This window comes from Lepisma saccharinum, chromosome 18, assembly GCF_977018435.1.
Source record: "Lepisma saccharinum chromosome 18, izLepSacc3.1, whole genome shotgun sequence".
In the NCBI taxonomy this organism is placed as follows: domain Eukaryota; kingdom Metazoa; phylum Arthropoda; class Insecta; order Zygentoma; family Lepismatidae; genus Lepisma; species Lepisma saccharinum.
Window position 1 is genome coordinate 31,927,599 of NC_139246.1, and position 20,009 is coordinate 31,947,607.

General features: G+C 39.0%; 1 protein-coding gene across 1 annotated transcript in view; it reads left to right on the plus strand.

The window, feature by feature from the left end:
• The first annotated feature begins 13,853 nt into the window (after window positions 1–13,853).
• LOC146002495 (odorant receptor coreceptor-like) overlaps window positions 13,854–20,009 on the plus strand; it is a 54,100-nt gene continuing 47,944 nt past the window's right edge. Inside the window, exon 1 of the mRNA XM_083140377.1 lies at window positions 13,854–14,572. Within this exon, the coding sequence (XP_082996503.1) occupies window positions 13,976–14,572 (597 nt within the window). The 5' untranslated portion in view covers window positions 13,854–13,975. The remainder of the gene's footprint in view (window positions 14,573–20,009) is intronic.

Genomic DNA, 20,009 nt, shown 5'->3' on the forward strand with positions numbered 1-20,009 from the left:
CCCTCACGTCCCCCATAATCGCCGACACTGTTTGTACAAAGTAATGTATAATCATTTTCATGATAATTGCAATTATCCAAAGGGTAATAAAACAGAGTATTTGAAATAAAAACGTCACTACAGTCATTTTCGTCATGTATTAAATTTCTTCATTGAGTCCCAAGGTATCACATATGATACGAATTGTGAAGTTACATTGTCCTCGTTGAATCCTGAGGTATCATATTTGATACCTCTTCTAAAAGTAATTCCAAATTTAAGGGGTTGAAAACACTGCAAAGGTATCTTTAGGTAGGTGGCAAAGTCCCAAAACTTCAAATTTTGTGAAAATTTTCCTAATAATTTATATATTGAACCAAAGGCTACACAGCATATTTTTATGATCACATAAGAAATCTTAAGTTCTAAGAGTACCACGTGAATGGTAAGCCTTATAACTCTCTTTGCTATGTTTTTTGATTACTCATTGAAAAAGAATATCAGAAGTAGAACAGCTTTCAAATTAATGTTTATTTACAAGACAGCATTGTTAGTAAAACAAACTTTAGTGCGAAGATCTTAAAATTAGCGTTTTTCTCTGAATTCTTGACCTTGCGAATCTATCTATTATTTCATAATTTAGAATGTGTGCAAGAATGTCACACTCACTACACAAAACAAGCAACTTGACAATAATAAATCCCCCAAACTCGTATGCAACCTACTTGAAATAACCTTTAATCGAACATCACCCGCCGGCCACCGTGGTGAAGTGGTTAGCACATCGCGCCTCAACGCCAGGAGTCCCAGGTTCGAATCCCGCTCTGGGCATGGATGTTTGTGAGTGTTCATTCCTCAATTTCGTCATATCGTCACTCATCTCCATCTTCGCAAATTAGCCAAAAGTGGCATAGAAGCGATGTTAAATAAAACAAATCAATCAATCGAACATCACCCCAAGACCTCCCCAAAATCGTTCATCATAATTCCCCCAAGTAGTTTAATGAATACGTAATAATTGATGTTTATTTGAATACAATACCATGTTAAACTTTCCATATATGTTTAATAGTTCAGTTTTCGAAATAACGGAAAGCTAGCACATTGATCGTTAAGTGTAATAAGTTGAATTATATAAATATGCCTTTAAACAATGTTTGTGAATGGAGAATAAGATGTATGAGATTTATATAACCCACAATGTGAGTATTTAACATAAATTGTTACACAACTTAAGATAGGAAATTCAACCTGGGCAAGCAAAACAACATGCTGCAGCCGTGTGACCTATTCAATTTTCAAGAGACATTACAGAACCCTTGCTAGAAATTCGTAAGCTAATGGCCAGAATTTAATACGGTTCCTCCTTCAAGGAACTCGCCCCCTCTGCTTGGGGTAAATATAATTTATTTTAGTAATCCATAGCAATAATATCGCGGATTCTATCTTCAGTACAAATGTCACTTGTTAAAATAAAATTGTCCTGCGACAAGATGTTAGAAATGCGAAGGAATTTGATATTATTTATTTTTATATTTCTTTATTTTTCGTGTAACGTGCAAGGTGATACTGTTTAAGTACACTTAGTACAATTATTACAGCATACCGGAAATCAATACTACAATAATACTGCTAATAAAAGTATGTCATCCAAATGATGTACCTGCTTCAAATTAAACAGAATACCAACACAATTAAGCATTATTTTTTAAGAAGTGATGTTATTTAATGCAGCTATAGTATGAAACTTTAGTAAAATGCGAACCACAAGTTTTCGTAACACAATATTGTGAGCGATGCGAGAAAGAACATTTTTACAACCATTTATTTGCAGTCATACCGAAGCAAGATGGCGGATCGTACTCGGAGCATGTTTTTCCTCTCCGCAAACTGCGTTATTTTTCTCCTGGTGTTTTCTTACATTTGTGTGCTTCAACGTCGTATTTGTGGAGAACAGCTTCCTAGCGTGTTAGTGTTGAATATTGACTCTAAGTTTGATGGATGGAGTATGGGAAATAGGAGCTTTCTATTTCCTGCAGCTGGATGTGTACCTGGACTCTCTGCAGCCATGTCGCGGTCACCGACCCAAGGGGAGCAACCACGAGGTAAGCAAACCGTCGCCCGGCACTTTCACCTGCTCCGCCTTGCACTCATGTGAGGCGACATCCACTTGAGCCCCGGTCCCTCAAATCAAAATGAAACTGATTTTTCTGTATATTTTCAGAATATACAGAGCATAAGAAACAAGCTCTCTGATTGTGCTATAAACAAAACTCAGCGAATTAATACAATATGACTGTTTCATTTATACCGAGACCTGGCTGAATGATACTGTGAGTGACGCTGAACTTTTGTTCGCCAAGCACTTTCGTATTTTTAGAAATGACCGTCTAAATCAACGTGGGGGTGGTGTCATGATTTGTTTAAACACGAAATGGAACTGTAAACTACGTGGTGACCTGAGTCGAGCCTGTGAAATAATTTGGGTATATATATATATATATATATATATATATATATAGAGGGTTAGTCAAAAGTATCGGGACAGGCCAGTAATAACGAGACCCGTGGACGGAGGAAAATCAAATGTTGCAAGTGGCTATTGGTGCGGAAACTGCATTTAATGGGGGTGTGGCCATCATGGCAGACATCTTGGATTCCGCCATATTGGATATCACACAATATTTTCAAATGGAAAGGGGTATGTATGACACATCAATTTAGGCTAGAATCGTCCCACAAACGACAATCCAAACTCATTTTGGACCTATCGCTATTCGTGGAAGAGATAGGGTGTACTACGTTAGACTGCAAAAAATGAGATTTGTCTGAAAGAATTGTTTACTGTATTCTTATGGGTAACTGTATTCGCAAGTAAACAGAGAGCATGAACAGGAAAACATGCCACTGACTTACAGAATGTCTCAAAGCAAGTGCTCAAACTGCTTCCCGTCGACTGTCTGACAATATTATGTCTACCGATCGTAAAAACTGCAAGGTGTACGTTGTAGCATATCCCGAGAAAATCCTCTTGTGTCGTCCACAGTGCGATTCCGTAGATCATTCAGGGAGTGTGGTTTGGTGCGATACACTTTGTCCTTCATGTGCCCCCATAGAAAGTAATCCAGGGATGATAGAACGGGAGATAGGTTTTCCTCAGTTCCCCCAGGCGAATGCCGGGATGGTACCTGTGTTCGAGGCTGTGACTTCTACTTCTCTTCGTTTCTTCCTTTCCTGCATCTATTCCTTTCCCCGGGTTGCTTTGATAGTTTGTTGAAAACAACATAATATCCCAAATTACCGAATTAAAGAATGTCAGTCTAAACAATCCTTCCTTACAACAGACTAACATACTCTTTTGTAGCTAACAATCCTATTTGACGAATTAAGAGCATCAGGTACGTATTTGTTTTACTTTCCCTTCCACGGACAGCAATAACAGTATTCGTCTGGATATGCACTTTACCTGTACACATCCCTTGTAGATTGTAGTCAACTTCAGTTGCATTTGTTATCGTCCTTGCGAACATTCTGCATGTAGCTCATGTTGGTGAGTGTTTTGCCAAAGGAAGGAGATTTGTGTCCGTGTCATTCGTCAAAATGGACCTCAGTGAACGAGAACATATTACGTTGTTAATGTTGCTTGGCTATGGAGATCGCAAGCGATCGTATACCGAGGTGCGACAGTTATTTAATGCTACATTCCCTGAACGTCACACAATTTCGAAGTCAACCGTCGAAAGAACCATTCGACGTTTTGCAGCAAGTGGAAGTGTCAAAGACCGTGTGCGATCAGGAAGGCCGAAATTGTGTAGCAACGAGTTAGTTTCTACGGATCTGTTACAATCTTTTGTGGACAATCCCCATACATCGACAACAGAGTTGCCAACACGCTGGACATTTCCCAGAGTTCAGTGCAACGAGTTTAAGCGCACAGTAAATTTAAACCCTACAAAGTGAGTTTAGGTACGAACTGAGGAAACATGACTTTGATCGCGGCATTGAATTTTGCGAAGTAATGATGCAAAATATCGATAACGATAGTATTAACTCAATGACATTCTATTCTCCTGATGAAGCGACATTTATGTTAAACGGACATGTGAACCGACATAACTGCCACTATTGGAGCGATGAAAGCCTGCATTGGATGATTGAACATCATACCCAGTATCCACAGAAACTGAATGTTTGTGTAGGAATGATGGGAGGCATCATTCTTGGCCCTATATTCATTGACGACAATCTGACAGGTGGGAAGTATTTCACAATGCTTTGTGAGCAGGTTGTCCCTGCCATCCAAGTGTCGACACAGGACTTTAATCATGTTTCGTTCCAACAGGACGGAGAGCCGCCACAATATCGACGGGATGTTCGACAATACTTACATGAAACCTTTCCAAAACGATGGATTGGAAGACGACGTATGATCGAATGGCCTGCAAGATCTCCCGATCTATCACCCCTGGATTACTTTCTATGGGGACACATGAAGGACAAAGTGTATCGCACCAAACCGCACTACCTCAATGATCTACGGAATCGCATTGTGGATGAAACAAGAGGACTTCCTCGGGATTTGCTACAACGCGCACTTGGCAGTTTTTACGATCGGTTGACATAATATTGTCAGACAGTCGACGGGAAGCAGTTTGAGCACTTGCTTTGAGGCATTCTGTAAGTCAATGTCATGTTTTACTGTTCATGCTCTCTGTTTACTTGCAGTGTATAGTTACCCACAAGAATACAGTAAACAATTCTTTCAGACAAATCTCATTTTTTGCAGTGTAACGTAGTACACCCTATCTCATCCACGAATAGCGATAGGTCCAAAATGAGTTTGGATTGTCGTTTGTGGGACGATTCTAGCCTAAATTGATGTGTCATACATACCCCTTTCCATTTGAAAATATTGTGTGATATCCAATATGGCGGAATGAATCCAAGATGTCTGCCATGATGGCCACACCCCAATTAAATGTAGTTTCCGCACCAATAGCCACTTGCAACATTTGATTTTCCTCCGTCCACGGGTCTCGTTATTATTGGCCTGTCCCGATACTTTTGACTAACCCTGTATATATTCAGAAAGGTAAAAAAATCTTGGTGCTTACTACCGCCCGCACAAAAACTCTCCCCTGCATATCCTTGAAGCTTGCAGGGATTCGGTGTTGGCAACCATGAAGTGTGGAAATGTCCTGTTGTGTGGTGACTTCAATCTTTCAATTGACTGGGAAAATCCAACAACCGGAAGTACCAATTTCACAAATGACAAATGGTTTATCGACACTTTCGTAAACAGCATTGGGTTGAAGCAACATGACATGCAGAAAACACGAGGTGAATGTAATTTGGACTATGTGCTGGCAACACTGTGTGAAATGGAGATAGCTCCACAAACTAACTTGCTAGAGTGCGCGTCAAATCTCCTGCATATGGCCTTGAAAGGCTGAACAGCACCAGCGAATCACAGACGTGCGGCGTTGCCTAGTTCAGAACCTGTTTCACCTCGCTACTGAATCGTGTACCTGGCGCTCGGATATAAATAGATTATTTCAAGTGTCAATAGTTCAACATATTGAAAGATAATGAATTTGTGAGTATGTACGAAAAACAAGCGTGATTGTAGCTTATACCGTTCCTTCTGTAGAAGCAATGTTATTATAAACGTATTTGCATTGTATCGTTTTTGCTCTCCCTTCGTTCCTGCTGCATTCCGAAACTTTCCGATTAGCGAGGGGAACAGGGTACATTCGTTCCCGGTGATGGTAGAGGAAGTTGACGAAGAGGATACCGCCACTGATAGTTTTTTCCGTGTGTTTAGTGGGTGTTTGCAGCATGTCATTGAGTAAACCAAATGGTAGTGGTAGCGAGAGAAGAGAGAAAAAGTACAGTGTTGTACGAAGCCAGGCACGACAGGTGATTTTTCAGGTGTACAATTTTTTTAAAAAATGTTCGAGTGAAGAAGAGAGAAGTAAAATTGACTTTAAGAAGTGCCAGGCTCTAACAGCTCAAGCGTGTGGTGTCAATCAAGCTTCCGTTTCTCGGATATGTTCGGGGGCAAAACAATGTGGATCGGGGCCTGCTCCAATGTTTCAATCACCTAGAAAGCACATTAACCTACCGAAAAGAACGACAAACTTAGATGACTTTGAAAAAGACGTAGTTCGTAGAACCGTCTTTGAATTTTACGATTGTGGCGAATTTCCTACTGCCAAAAAGATAACGTACTCTTTACGGGACAAAATATCTTACAAAGGCTCTACAACTTCCACCTTGAGAATATTGAAACAATTAGGCTTTAAGTACAGGAAAACCAACGACGGTCGTAAATTTCTGATGGAGAGAAGTGACATTGTTACGTCAAGGGTAAAATTCCTTCGTACAATGCACGAAATTCGAGTGTCTGGTGATTCGAGACCAATCTTTTACCTTGATGAGACTTGGGTAAATCAAAACCACACATTAAAAAGTAATTGGCAAGATACCTCAAGAAATGGTGGGTTAAAGGTACCCGTAGGGAAAGGTAGCCGTCTTATCGTGTGTCATGTAGGTTCAGCGAAAACGGGATTCTTACCAGAGAGTAAGTGGGTATTTCGATCAAAATTGACATCAGATTATCACAATGAAATGACAGCTTATACATTTAAAGACTGGTTTCTGAACAGGTTCATTAATTACTTGGAAGAAGGAAGCATAATTATTATGGATAATGCAAGTTATCATTCCGTAATAGTTAACAAAATTCCGAACACCTCTACTCGCAAAACTGACATTCAACAATGGTTACAGCAACGCGGAATAAATTTTTCACAAACAGAAACTAAAGCAGAATTATTACAACGTGTTCTGCCGTTTAAAAATCAGGACAAAATATATGAGCTCGATCAACTTGCTAATGAAATGGGGCATCAGATTATACGACTGCCGCCATACCATTGTCAGTATAATGCAATTGAGCTTGTGTGGGCTCAAGTAAAGCGTCAGGTTGCCAATAGAAACAGTACATTCAAAATTGTGGACGTTGAAAGACTTGTTAACGAAGAACTTGACAATGTAACACAAGAACAATGGGCCGCTTGTGTTAAACACGCACAACAATTACAGGAAAACGATTTCGTAAAGGAGATATGTCGGGATGAAATTTTGGACCCAATTATAATAAATTTGAAGGACAGTGACACAGAGGGCGAAAGTAGTGCGGTCAGTGACGACGAGGACAACGACGGCAGTTGTTGGAGTGACGAGGAGCTCCTGGCAGTCCCTCTGGCATAATCAGGTATGTTTTTTTCTCCCATTAAGTTTATTATATGTTATATTATCTAATGTTCCGTGCTCTCCGTGAAAAAGCGTTTCGCTCAACCACGCTGTCTCTTTTCCGTGTGAGATTTCGACATGGCACCGCCGCAGTGCGCTGCTATTGGCTATCGCCATATGCAGGAGATTTGACGCGCACTATACCCTCAGACCATGCCTCTCTCGATGTCCCTGTGCACCTCCCGTCCGCTATGAAGGTCAACAACATCCAACCCCAGAACGTACAGCACCGCCTGTGGAGAAAAGCCCACTGGAATGAATTTCTCAGAGCACTAGATGCTTCCCCTGGTTTCTGCTGGAACAGGAAGAGATCAACGACGCCGTGGAGATGTTTGTGGAAGTTCTGCATGCTGCAATAAATGACTTCGTTCCCAGCAAGAAATCGCGCTCTGCGAAATACCCGGTTTGGTTTGATAGTGAACTAATTCTTCTTTTGAAATACAAAAAAATACAGGTTTGGAGCTGTGGAAACAGTATCCCAATGAACACACTTATAAAACATTCTGTGATATTTGGAAGCACTCAAAAAACCTATTGAAAAATAAGTATATTGATTATGTAAATAACTCAACATCAGAGTGTATGACTGATCCAAAGAAGTTATTTTCGTTAGTTAATTCAAGAAAGCGGAACCTGCGTGTGCCGATGGAAATTGTGTATAATTCTATCACCGCTGTAGGAGATATGAGGGAGCGCATCTTTGTAATGTAGTCTTTCATGAAAATTTCTCATCAGAGAAAATTTCTGAACCTCTTCCTATAGTCAAGTCTGTCAGTTCATACACTCTCTATTCGATTAAAGCCTCCCCTGAAGAAGTAAAATCTCTCCTCTCCTCTTTGCCGTAGCGCCGGTCCTTAGCCCCAGATGGAATTCCGACAATTTTTCTTCGTAAAACTGCTGACTCCTTGGCTCACCCTCTGTGCCTCTTACTTAATAAATGTTTTTCTACAGGTGTGTTTCCCGGCTTGTTCAAACGTGCCAATATTGTACCTATCTACAAATCTGGAGACAAAAATTCCACTAATTCGTACAGACCGATCTCTCTTCTGTCACCTCTCTCCATTGTCTGTGAGAAAATAATTAAAGACAGGTTGCCAAAGTTTACATCTCCCCTTATAAATACTGCTCAGCATGGTTTCCTCCCAGGCAGCTCTTGCTTGACCAATCTATCGGTATTACTTTCACATGATACTCAGTCTAACTCAAATAATTCCCTTTTGGGTCCTGGGTTCGATTCCCGGTGAAGGCACATAGTGGTTCGGATCCCACTTTAAACTGTAGGTCCAGTCCCGATTAGCCTTACTGTGCATAAAGTGGACTTAAAACACCAAATCAATCAATTAATTCCCAGCTTGACATTATATATTTGGATATTTCAAAAGCCTTCGAGAAAATAAATCATAATCTCACTCTTAATAAATTACAATCCAGATTTAACATCCATGGGAAATTTCTATTCTTACTACAATACTATCTGAGTGCATGTGAGCAGCGTGTTATCCTTCCTGGCACCTCTTCCAGCTGTCTTCCTGTTTTGTCTGGAGTTCTAAAAGGAAGCGTCTTAGGCCCACGTTTGTTTCTTCTTTACATGGATAATCTCACCGACAGACTGTCCTCTCTCCCTATAAATATACTTCTGTTTGCCCAAGACTGTAACCTCTTCACAGAAATCTCATCAGAACACGATGTTTTAATCTTAGAGAAAGTTCTTACAGAACTAGTTGTGTAGTGTCGCCAGTGGAAACTTCAATTTAATCCTAAGAAATGCTCTTGCCTCACCATTTACCTAAAAAGGAACAAGCTCGATTCTGCTTATTTTCTTGAAAACAATCCCATCAAAAACGTTTCCTCTAAAAATATCTCGGAGTTATCATCGACGAAAAACTAAACTTTAATGAGCACATTACGAACACTACTAAAAGAACAATTCGTTTGCTCGGTCTTGTGTACAGATTCACTGAAATCCAAAACCAATTTTAATGAGCATATTTTACAAATCCCTTATCTCCCCCATTCTTGAATACTGCTCACGTATCTAAACCATGGCTTAAAAACAAATCTTTCCCGGAATGATTTTGTCCTCAACTTTTCCTCGACATTGCTCGCCACAGAATATCTTCTCTTAGGCACCTTCACAAAACAGATATTATGCCTGTCTTCAATATCCAACAACCACACACTCGTCGCGAATTAGCAGACATGAAATTTTGTACAAAATCATGAATGGCAAAATTAAATGCGAATTTCTGCTCAACAAATTTCATCTACGTGTTCCCACACGGCCAACCCGCAACGTTAAGCTCTTTCAGAATCCCACCACAAGGCTCTCCCTTCTACAGCGGTCTCTTTTCTACAGGCTTTCTTGCTCATACAATAACCTGCCTTCGAATGTGGACATATTCTTGCCAGAACAAAGTTTTAGACAATTGTTAAGGATGTATGTATAATTTTGATTTGTTTTCAGTGCCATTTTGTTCTCTATTTTGTTGTTGTTGTTGTTATTTTCCTGTTGTTACTGTTTCCGTGTAAAATGGTCATTTAGTACTGTATCTGAAACTTTAGGTAAATTTAAAAAAACTAATATTAATTTAATGGGATGTCAATACTTTCTTCTGATCCCGCGATATTTACTATTTTCCAGCTTCTCTTCTCTCACGTTCGACACCAAAAATGTGTGGATACCATGTCGCTAAATATAATATTCGAACTCTCCCGCACTACAGAAATCCATTAACAATCGAAGATTTAACACTTTATCAAGAGCTTCATATCTCCCCCCTTAAATTAAATACACAATCCTCCCACCAATATTTCCGTGCCAATTTTAGACTTACTGTTTATGTCTCGTCCTCCAAAACAAACAATTCTCAGTCACCAGAATTTTCGCAATAGTCTAGGCAATATTAATATAAGAATTGGATATCCCTCAATTTAACGCTCAATCGCCCCATAACTAAAATAGCCTCTATAATCTAAGACTTAACACTGATATTTAGATATTTAAGAAATGGATATTGCCACTCCCCCACGTTAATTCCCCAAAATATACGTGTCAATATGTAAGAGTTCGATATTTTCTTCCATCCCTCCTCCCGATAATACGTATTGCCCTTTACAATTCCCTTGGAATTCTTCAAACTGCTATTTATATATCAGCAATGGTAATTTGTGTCCAATGATATATTGTTATTCAAATTTCCATCACCCCCCCCCCCAAATTGGACTTAACGGGCGTCCACGAACGCACCTGTGAGGCAACCCTGCCCTTACGTAATTTCTTTTCTTCATGTAATGGGTTAAATATGGTGCATTTAAGGTGTATTTTTTTTAGATAAATTTCAGAAAAATATAATTGTTGAATGTTATGTTATTTGAAAAGCAAAAAAATCCCCATATAATCTCGATGGCGAAGTTTGCGCCATAGACATCCCTGTGGGCACCCCTCATTTATCCGAACACACACCCTAAACCCACCTACGTAGATGATTAATCCAGTTGCCGCCGCTGGTCAACTCAGGCAAATGAACTACCAAAACCCATCACTACTTCATAAAATAAATCAGCACAAGCAAATTGAGAATTCACTATCCTTGCTTGCGCGTCCAAAAGCTAAAGTGATTTTATTTGGAATAAGTAATAAATTTAGCGAAGTACATTATTTAAAACATTTAATTAGGAATCATCTCTAGAGATTCTTGAATACTTAGCAAACTGAAATTGCTAATTTATTTATAATTGATTATGAAAGTTCAAATTTTATGCGTAGTATGAAGATAAATTAATTCATATATAAATATATTTATAGTGGTAAAGGCATACTAAAACGCAGACAATAATAAAATGTATGTTACACGTTCGCCATCTATTAACAATTTTGGAACTACTTGACAGGTGAAACTGAGAACAAGTGGAAGAGGAGGGAATCATTATTTAATTCTCGGGATGTAAAATAAACTACACTTTTCTGTGTACCGATACAGAACAATCTATTAACCTCTTAACTGGGTAATTTCCTCGTCGAAAGCCCAATCTGCCCTGGGAATTTTTGTTGATAAATTGATGAATTTCGTAAACCAATATTTTAGTTAATATTTCTGTGCTCCATGGCATACCATTTAGGTATTTTTTATTCTTTTATTGGTCCTTGTTGTACTTTTTACAATATGCGAGATTTACAACTACAATATATCTCGGATTTCCTCAGCAGGAAAAACACGCCGTCGCTTCCGATTTGCCTGAGCCATTATTGCATACGCGATAGAACTGAACGTCGGGCTGTGTTCGTTGCTTCCCGCTAACTCTAATTGTTACAACAGTCTGGAAGTCAGAGCCATCTGGTGAAACAAAGAAGAAAGTAATTTGACGAAGTATCTCGTCATACACAACAGATATCAGCAGTAAGAACATGAGAACGTAGTATCCCGTCATGCCCATTATAAATCAGTAGAGCCAGAACGGAGTATTACGTCATACCCAGTTAAGAGGTTAAACTGGAAGTTATCCAAAATTTATCATATGGCCTGAGGGATGTAAAAGTATATTTAAAGCCAACATGTCCGTCAAAAAATTGAACTTTTGTGGAAAATTTCTCGAGCCCAATTTATCTCGGAGAAATTTGATCGAATCCCACTTTAATAGGTAGGTTAGCCACGATTAGCATATCTAAGTAAGTAAAAATCTTACAAGTTTTGTCTCGTGTCTGTATGGATTTCTGTTCAGTAAAGAATGAGGGCATGTGTGACAGAAATGAAACGGGATAAATGTTAAAATTGTACCTGTAAAAAATTGGAACTCCTGTTCAGTATAAACACTACCGAAGTCAGATTTTTGCTTCATCACCTAAGTCAAATATTTAAGTAAATTAATCTAGAGTGACTTCAAGTATACGCCTTATGGCACCAACAAATTTTCACAGTATTTCGAGGACATGAAGACGAGGAAATTTCCATTGTATTGTTTAGGTCGCTCAGATCTTGTTCCGACACTACGAGCACTCGAAAAACCTTATTTGCTGTCGTGTATGTAGCTATACCGCATTTGTGACAACCTGTCCTGCTTCCCGCGCTACCTGATCGCTGACTTTTCTAGCATAAACCACGCTGCGTTGCTGCTGCAGACCGGGTGAACTCCGTGCTGGGGAAAGCCAAAGCCAGGCAGCAAATTAAAATACGCAACGTGGCAACAGCGTCTACGTAAGCTCCTCTCTTCTGGCTTCCATTCGCTTCTCGCTGCCCAGCAGACGACTTTTTTCTCGTTTCTCATTGGCACCGAAACTGTCGAGCGATCGCTGGCGCGGGAAACGGGGAAAGGTTCAAACAAAATAGGTATATGCACTACAGATTCAGGCTTGCCACTGTCATTTATTTTTTCTGTCTGAAAACAGAATAAATTTTGTAGTACGGTATGGAAACAATGTCATGCCAGAAGGCACGCTAGTGGTGTGAATCCTCGGAGACCAACCCCCCCCCCTACCACCACACACACACAAGTTCAAATCATCAATATATCTACGTACATCCGACATATTTCATATCCTGTTTTATGTTTTTCTCATATTAATGAAAGAGTTCGTAAGTTCTGTTCAGAAGTATTCAGTCTATAGAGATAACCACAGCTTTTATTGGTCATAAGGGTTGTTCCTAGTGCACTATTTTTTTGTATTTTTTTCACAGAAAATATAACGGTCGGTGGCAACCTTGAATGTACCCCGCGTGGTTGCATACGTTTAAGATAGAAAATTATGTTTTCAAAGGCTCGTGTCGTTGAAATGAGACCCGGACGATCAAAGATTACTAAGGAAATGTATTCGTCTTTCTGAAATTTAATTACTGTGAAATTTCGTCTGTAATAATTGATAAGAAAATAATGATTAATTGATTGATTTTGTTTATTTTAATTCCCTTCTCTTCAACTCTTGGTTAACGTCAAAGATGAGAATGAGTGATGATGATGAAATTTGTGAAGGTATAGTAATTTAGAACACCCATTCACAGGCCGGGATTCGAACCGTGGAGTTGTAGCGCACTACAGTTGTTCGGTTTTGTACGGTGATACTCGATAAATTTAAGAAAAAAAGTACTACAAGTATTGTACAAATTTGTAAACTTCAAGATCTGTTTTGATTTTGTTGAACTTGTGAATTATTTTATTCATAGTAACCGTGGTAGATAAAAACTAATACTGCAATTAGGACCAATTTTTGCCTAATATTAATTTAAACGCAAAATCACCTAGATTAATAGGAAAGCGCGAAAAACGGAATACAAGTCCAGCAAAGACCTTGAAAAACGTATGCTTTGGTCTCAAACTTGCTCCAAACAATATATTACCGTTGAAGTTTGTTACCAAGTGGTAATAATTGCTGCTCATCTCGTGACGGAAAGATTGCAAATGGTTAGCGCAGAGACTGGTAATTAGAGGCTGGATGATGAGAATAAATGATACGCGTGGGTACGCGGCAGGTGTTGTAGAATGTTTTGTGAGTTTCTCAGGCACGCGCAGAAAAGTATATGCTACGTGTGGTGGTCTGATTTGGATACAGGTAGAGGATCGGTTGGTCTGTTGTGATTGGCGGACTGGTTTTTGAGTTAATTTCAGAAGAAGCTGGGTTTTGTAGTGCAAGTATAGAATTGTCGGTTGTTTAGGGGATTGAGTAGCTGGGCTTCTGAAGGCTGTCAACATGAAACATATACGGCAAGGGTTAGTGGCCGATATCTGGCCCGTTATCAAGACGATGAAGTTTTTTGGACACTATTTTTTCCGGTACACGGAGGACGATTCGTCGATGAAAACGGCTTTCAGAGGCATATACTCCATCCTCAACATCTCTCTAGTGACCTTGCACTTCATCTTCGGATCCGTAAGCATCATCTTCAAGCTGAATGACATAGAAGGGCTCGTTGCTAATGCAATATCGACCTTCTTCGCTCTGCACGCTGTCACCAAGCTCATATACTTCGCGATAAGGAGAAATGCCTTTTATCAGACGCTCGACTGTTGGGATGTGATCAACAGCCACCCTATGTTTGCAGAATCGAATTTGCGTTACAAGGAGATTGCCATCAAGAAGGTTAGGCGCCTTGTCCTCTGTGTGTCCAGTGCCATTCTGCTGTTCGCCGCCTTCTGGTCATCGAAACCTTTCTTCGCTAGTCCCTTCAGGGAGATTGAAAACGGTAACGAGACGATGATTGTTGAAGGGACCCTGCTCATTGTTGACGCTTGGTATCCATGGAGTCTGCACGAGTTCACATTCTTTGCTGCGTCATATTTGTATCAGGTGAGATATTTGGCCTACCCTTCTTTACTTATTGAAGAAATACATGGTATTTTCTAATATATCAGGATATTAACAATGAGAAATAGCGGAAATAAAAAGATAGTATGATCACGTTTCTCGTATTAATAGGAAAATATTTAAAAAACTACGTGTTCATAGGGAGAAAGAAACAGAGTACAAAGATTGGGATAAATTAAAGACCAGAAGAGATGGAAGGGAGATAGAGAAAAGAGAGAGAGGGAGAAAGTGTAGATCATAGGAAATGGGGAAGAGAAAGAGAAAGAGGAAGAGAGAAAGAGAAGAAGACAGTGAATAGGAGGTAGAGGGAAAGGGTTAGGGAAGGAAGAGAGACAAAGAAGTATACAAAAATAGAAAGAGAATAGAAGAGAAAGAGGAACATAGGAGTAGAGAAAGAGAGGCAAAATAAAGGAAAGTAGAGAGATGAGAGACAGAGCAAGGAGAAACGTAGAAAAGAGGGAGAGTGAAAGAAGCTGGAGGAGAATGCTACGCCCCTAGTGGGTACATACTTAAATGTTATTTTCCACGGCTACAGATATCTTAATCTCAGGGGATAGGTTCTTTATTTGAGAATTCCAAATGAGAAAGCGTTTTATAGCCAAGAGGATATAGTTAAATGTGGATGTATATTCTGAGAACTATACAAAATACAGAGAAATATATATATATATATATGTATAATCGAAAATGGCTTCTTCTTCTTTTGACTATCAACAAGGCTTCTTCTTCTTTGATTATCGTAAGGCTTCTTCTTTTAATATGGAAAAGGCTTCTTCTACTTTTAATATGAAAAGGGCTTCTTCTTATTTGATAATCGAAAGGGATTCTTCTTCTTTTAATATGGAAAAGGCTTCTTCTCCTTTTCTTCTTTTAATTTATTATCTTCCCTTTTTTAAGCGTAATCTTATTTATGCGCTCGCTTTCCCCGCTTCTTTGGCAAACAATACAATCTATACTTGTACAAACCGTAGGGTCAACTAAACTGACAATAGCGCCACCTCCTATTTAACGACCAAATTGGAATAACCAGGATCGCTAAAAACAAGCGCTACCAATGGTCCAGTGCGACTAATAAAGAGCGCAACCGAAAAGTGCTTCTGGTCGTCTAATTTGACACAGCGCCACCGGGGACAAACAACCAAAACACTGACGATATTCTCCTCGTCAGAGAAATAAAAATGGATATATTTCTGAATTAGTTCGCTTACTTAACAACTTTCCTAAACGTTTCATATGCGGCCATGTTCTTAATTATTTTAATTTACTATATACAACAAATTGAGAGTATTTGAAAATAGGATCCTTAGGAAAATATTTGGACCTAAAAGGGATGAGGAGACAGGTGAGTGGAGAAGGTTACATAATTTAGAACTACATAATTTGTATTCAAGTCCAGATATTATTAGAATAATTAAATCAAGAAGACTTAGGTGGGCAGGCCATGTGGCACGAATGGGAGAGGAAAGAGGAGTTTACAGGTTTCTTGTTGGGAAGCCTGATGGTAAGAGACCTGTAGGAAGGCCAAGACGAAGATGGAGGGACAACGTTGAGATGGACCTAAGGGAAATCGGTAGGGATGGAAAAGAGTATATAGATCTTGCTCAAGATATGGACAGATGGAAGGCCTGTGTTGCTGCAGCCATGAACCTTCGGGTTTAAGAAGGCTAGAGAGTTAGTTAGTTTATATACAACATTCTATTTATTTCTTTTATAGTATTTGAACTCTTCTTTTATATATTTCTCAATTTACTATAATATACATAATCCCTCTTCTCGACGACTTATACCTCTCCAGATATTAATTTTTCATATTCTAATTTAACTTATAAGAGAGAAAGTGAAGAAGACAGTGAATGGAAGATAGATGAAGAGGGAGAGGGAAGGAAAAAATACAAAAAAGTATAGGAAAATAGCAAGATAACACAAAAGAAAGAGGAATATAGGAGTAGAGAAAGAGAGGCAAGGAGAAAGGAAAGTAGGCAGAAAGAGAGACGGAGGAAGAGGGAGAAACGTAGAGAAAGGAAGAAGAGGGAGAAAGAGCAGAAGAGAGAAATAGGGAAAAGAAACAGAAAGGAGGAAGAGAAAACGTGGGAGAGAGACAAGAGCATCTCATTGAGATGAACGTAAGCAAAATAATGCTTACTCACACATGATGAAGACAATATAACTAAAATTAATGACAAGGAGAGACATTATCCGCCCTGCTTGTAATTCCAAAAATTAATACTAAGGGAAAGTGGTTAGCACATTGTTTATCTTGCTCTTTGATGAAGTTGATGTCATCAGTACTTTCCTTAGACTACCTAACTCACAGGTCGACCGAGAGGCTGGGTGAGTGCCAGAGAACCCAACCAGGAAACTGAATCATATTAAGCATACTTGTAAGATACGGATAGATGGTCAGCTTTGCGCGCTATAACCCCGAGGTTCCACTTTACGTATTTGTTTTTTGAATTTTTTTGTTATATTCACAGTTAGGGATAACCGGAACGGGACACATAGATAAAACAGGTATCCGTGCCACTATATGCCTCCACTGAACTACAAACCCGGGACCTCTAGATTAAAAGGTGAGAGGGTGACAAAGTTACCATTACACCATGAGGAAGGCCAGTATTCACCTACGTAATCTCTTATCAAATCATTCGTTTTGATTGGTTCTGGAATAGCAGAAAATGAACAAGAACCAGTAACACGAAGTACTGCATAGTACAAGATACATATATAACGAACAAACTGTGTTCTCTTTCTCTCTCTCTTTCTCTCTCTCTCTCTCTCTCTGTCTCTCTCACCCTCTCTCTCCTCTCTTTCTCTTTGTCTCTTTCTCTATCTTTGTCTCTCTCACCCTCTCTCTCCTTCTCTCTCTCTCTCTCTTTCTCTATCTCTATCTTTCTCTTTATCTCTCTCTCTCCTTCTCCCTCTCTCTCTTTCCATTTTTCTCTCTCTTACTCATTCATTCATTTTTTCATTCATTGTTTTCTGCCTAATTGGCAGGTTTTTCACTGCAATCTCCAGCTTTCCCTATTCTCCGCCTTACGCTTCGTAATAGCATACGACCCAGCTAATTTAATATCATCCATAAGCTGATATCTCTTCCTTCCACGGCCTTTTCCTGCTTCAACCATTCCCTCCAAGGCATCTCTTAACAGGCAGTTCCTTCTTAGAGAGTGTGCTAATCAGTTTCTTTTCCTCTTCTTGATGGTCTCCAGTATAGATCTTTTTTCACCAACTCTTTTCAGTACGGCTTCGTTTCTTACCTTGTCCGTCCATTTTACACGCTCCATTTTTCGCCATGTGCACATTTCAAAAGCTTCGAGTCGTTTCTCTTCATTTCTTCTCAACGTCCAGGTTTCTGCACCATATAGTGCTACACTCCATACAAAACATTTCACTAATCTCTTCCTTAGACCTATGTCCATGGGTCCACAAAAAACATTTTTTGTTCTATTGAAAGCTTCTTTTGCTATTGAGATTCTCATTTTCACTTCTTGGTTGAAGCTCATGTCACTGCTTATAGTGCATCCGAGGTACTTGAAGCTATCCACTTGCTGGATTCTTTCACATTTTGCTCTCACATTAATATTCCTTGGTTTCCGTCCTATAACCATTGCCTTTGTCTTCATTACATTAATCTTCATCCCATACTGCTATCACTTACAAATATGATGACACATGAGCCATAGCAACAACGTAGTTTTATTATTTTTTTTATATTCTTCCTTGATTTTAACATCTCACATTTAATCAGAACATCTATAAATTGCGACATGATTAAACAGATGGCAAAACCAAGTAAAAAACATTTCTTCCTGAGGTTTCAAACCAATGACCCGTAAATTGGAAGCTCGAGTAACACAACCACGACGTCACTGAAACTGATAGAAATATCGTTGGGTAATTGATGCGCTTACAAGTAATTTGTATATTCTTCTGTGCAACTTATGAGCCTTGTTTTGACAGAAATTATGACAATGAGAATATGATGTACAATGTCTCTCAAAAGTCTTAGGACAACGACACTTTAAACTATGCAACCAAACTTATCCAAGGCTTTGTGGGTTGCGTGTAGAGTTAGGTTAAATTTCAGGGTTGCCACATGCACAATAGATGTTTATAAAATACGTGGAAGAAAGTATCCAAGTATTATAATAATATTAGTATATTACTAAAGAAACAGATTAATGAATTGACACACGTTCAAAGGAATATTTTCAAGTATAAGATCGTGAATTATGATACTGTAATGATAATTGTGTACTCCTTCAAAGACGTGTACAAGTATTATTGAAATTACTATTTATATTTATGGCATTTCAGGACAACTTTCTATTGCAATTCAGGACATATTAATTTTAGCCGTTTTCCCACTCGAGTTGAATGCAAGGATACTTCTGCAAATATCGAACGAAAAGTTTTCATCATGTGCAATTCTCCATTAAACGTTATTGTCTATTCGTACTACCTTCGTTTCCTTTGTTACAAACAAGTATTCTTTGCACATTACATGTAGAGGGAGAGTTACATCTACATTTACACATTAGTCAGCTGCTTCCACCTGCTTTCAAGAGCAAGAGATTGTAGGGTTGTGGTTACGGGTAAGGATTGTCAACCTGGGTTCAAACCCTCCGGTGGCAGAACATTTTCTTAAGTTTTAGACATATCCCATTCTGTTCGTTGTCCACGCCTAGTGAAACGGAATGATTCACTTTGGAATTAACGATGAGGGGAGGGGAAATGAGAAAATCTCCATTTCAACGAACCGAGAAGTCGAGAAGAATTGGATAATTCTTATAAATATTAAAATTACATTCATGCATATAGTAGTATAATCGCAGGTAAAATCAAATATTTTACGTGGAAGATATTATCTTGCTCTGACTCAACCAAAATGAATTTCGCATCCATCTAATACATTCTCCAATACATTTTATAATGTTATTGAATATTTTATGTCGATAATTTGATCAATGCATCAATTCTTGAAGCCGAGACGATATGATCTGATGCTGCCTCTTCTCTCCTCTCGTCTCCAGTTTCTTCTGTTCTCCTTCTTTTTCTCCCCTCGTTCTCCTCTGCTTTTATCTCAAATCGCCTTCCCTCCTTTTCTCGCTTCATGTCTCCATCCCACTCCTCTCCACTCCCTCCTCTTATCTCCTCTCCTGTCTTAGATTTCCGATACCACTGTACTCTTCTCCTCTTCTTTTCGTTCTTCTCTTTTTCTCTCATTTACTATATTCTCCTTTCCAACTCTTCAACAACTTTCAAAGGAATGTTAAAACTTATAATTAGCAAATATTCTGGAGTTTCTTTTGTCCCCTTAACACGCACCTATACACTCTTACAATTTACAATTCCTCACCGAAATAATATCTGCGTACGCTAGTGGGTGCCGAGTTTAATTTTCAATAATGGGATGTTT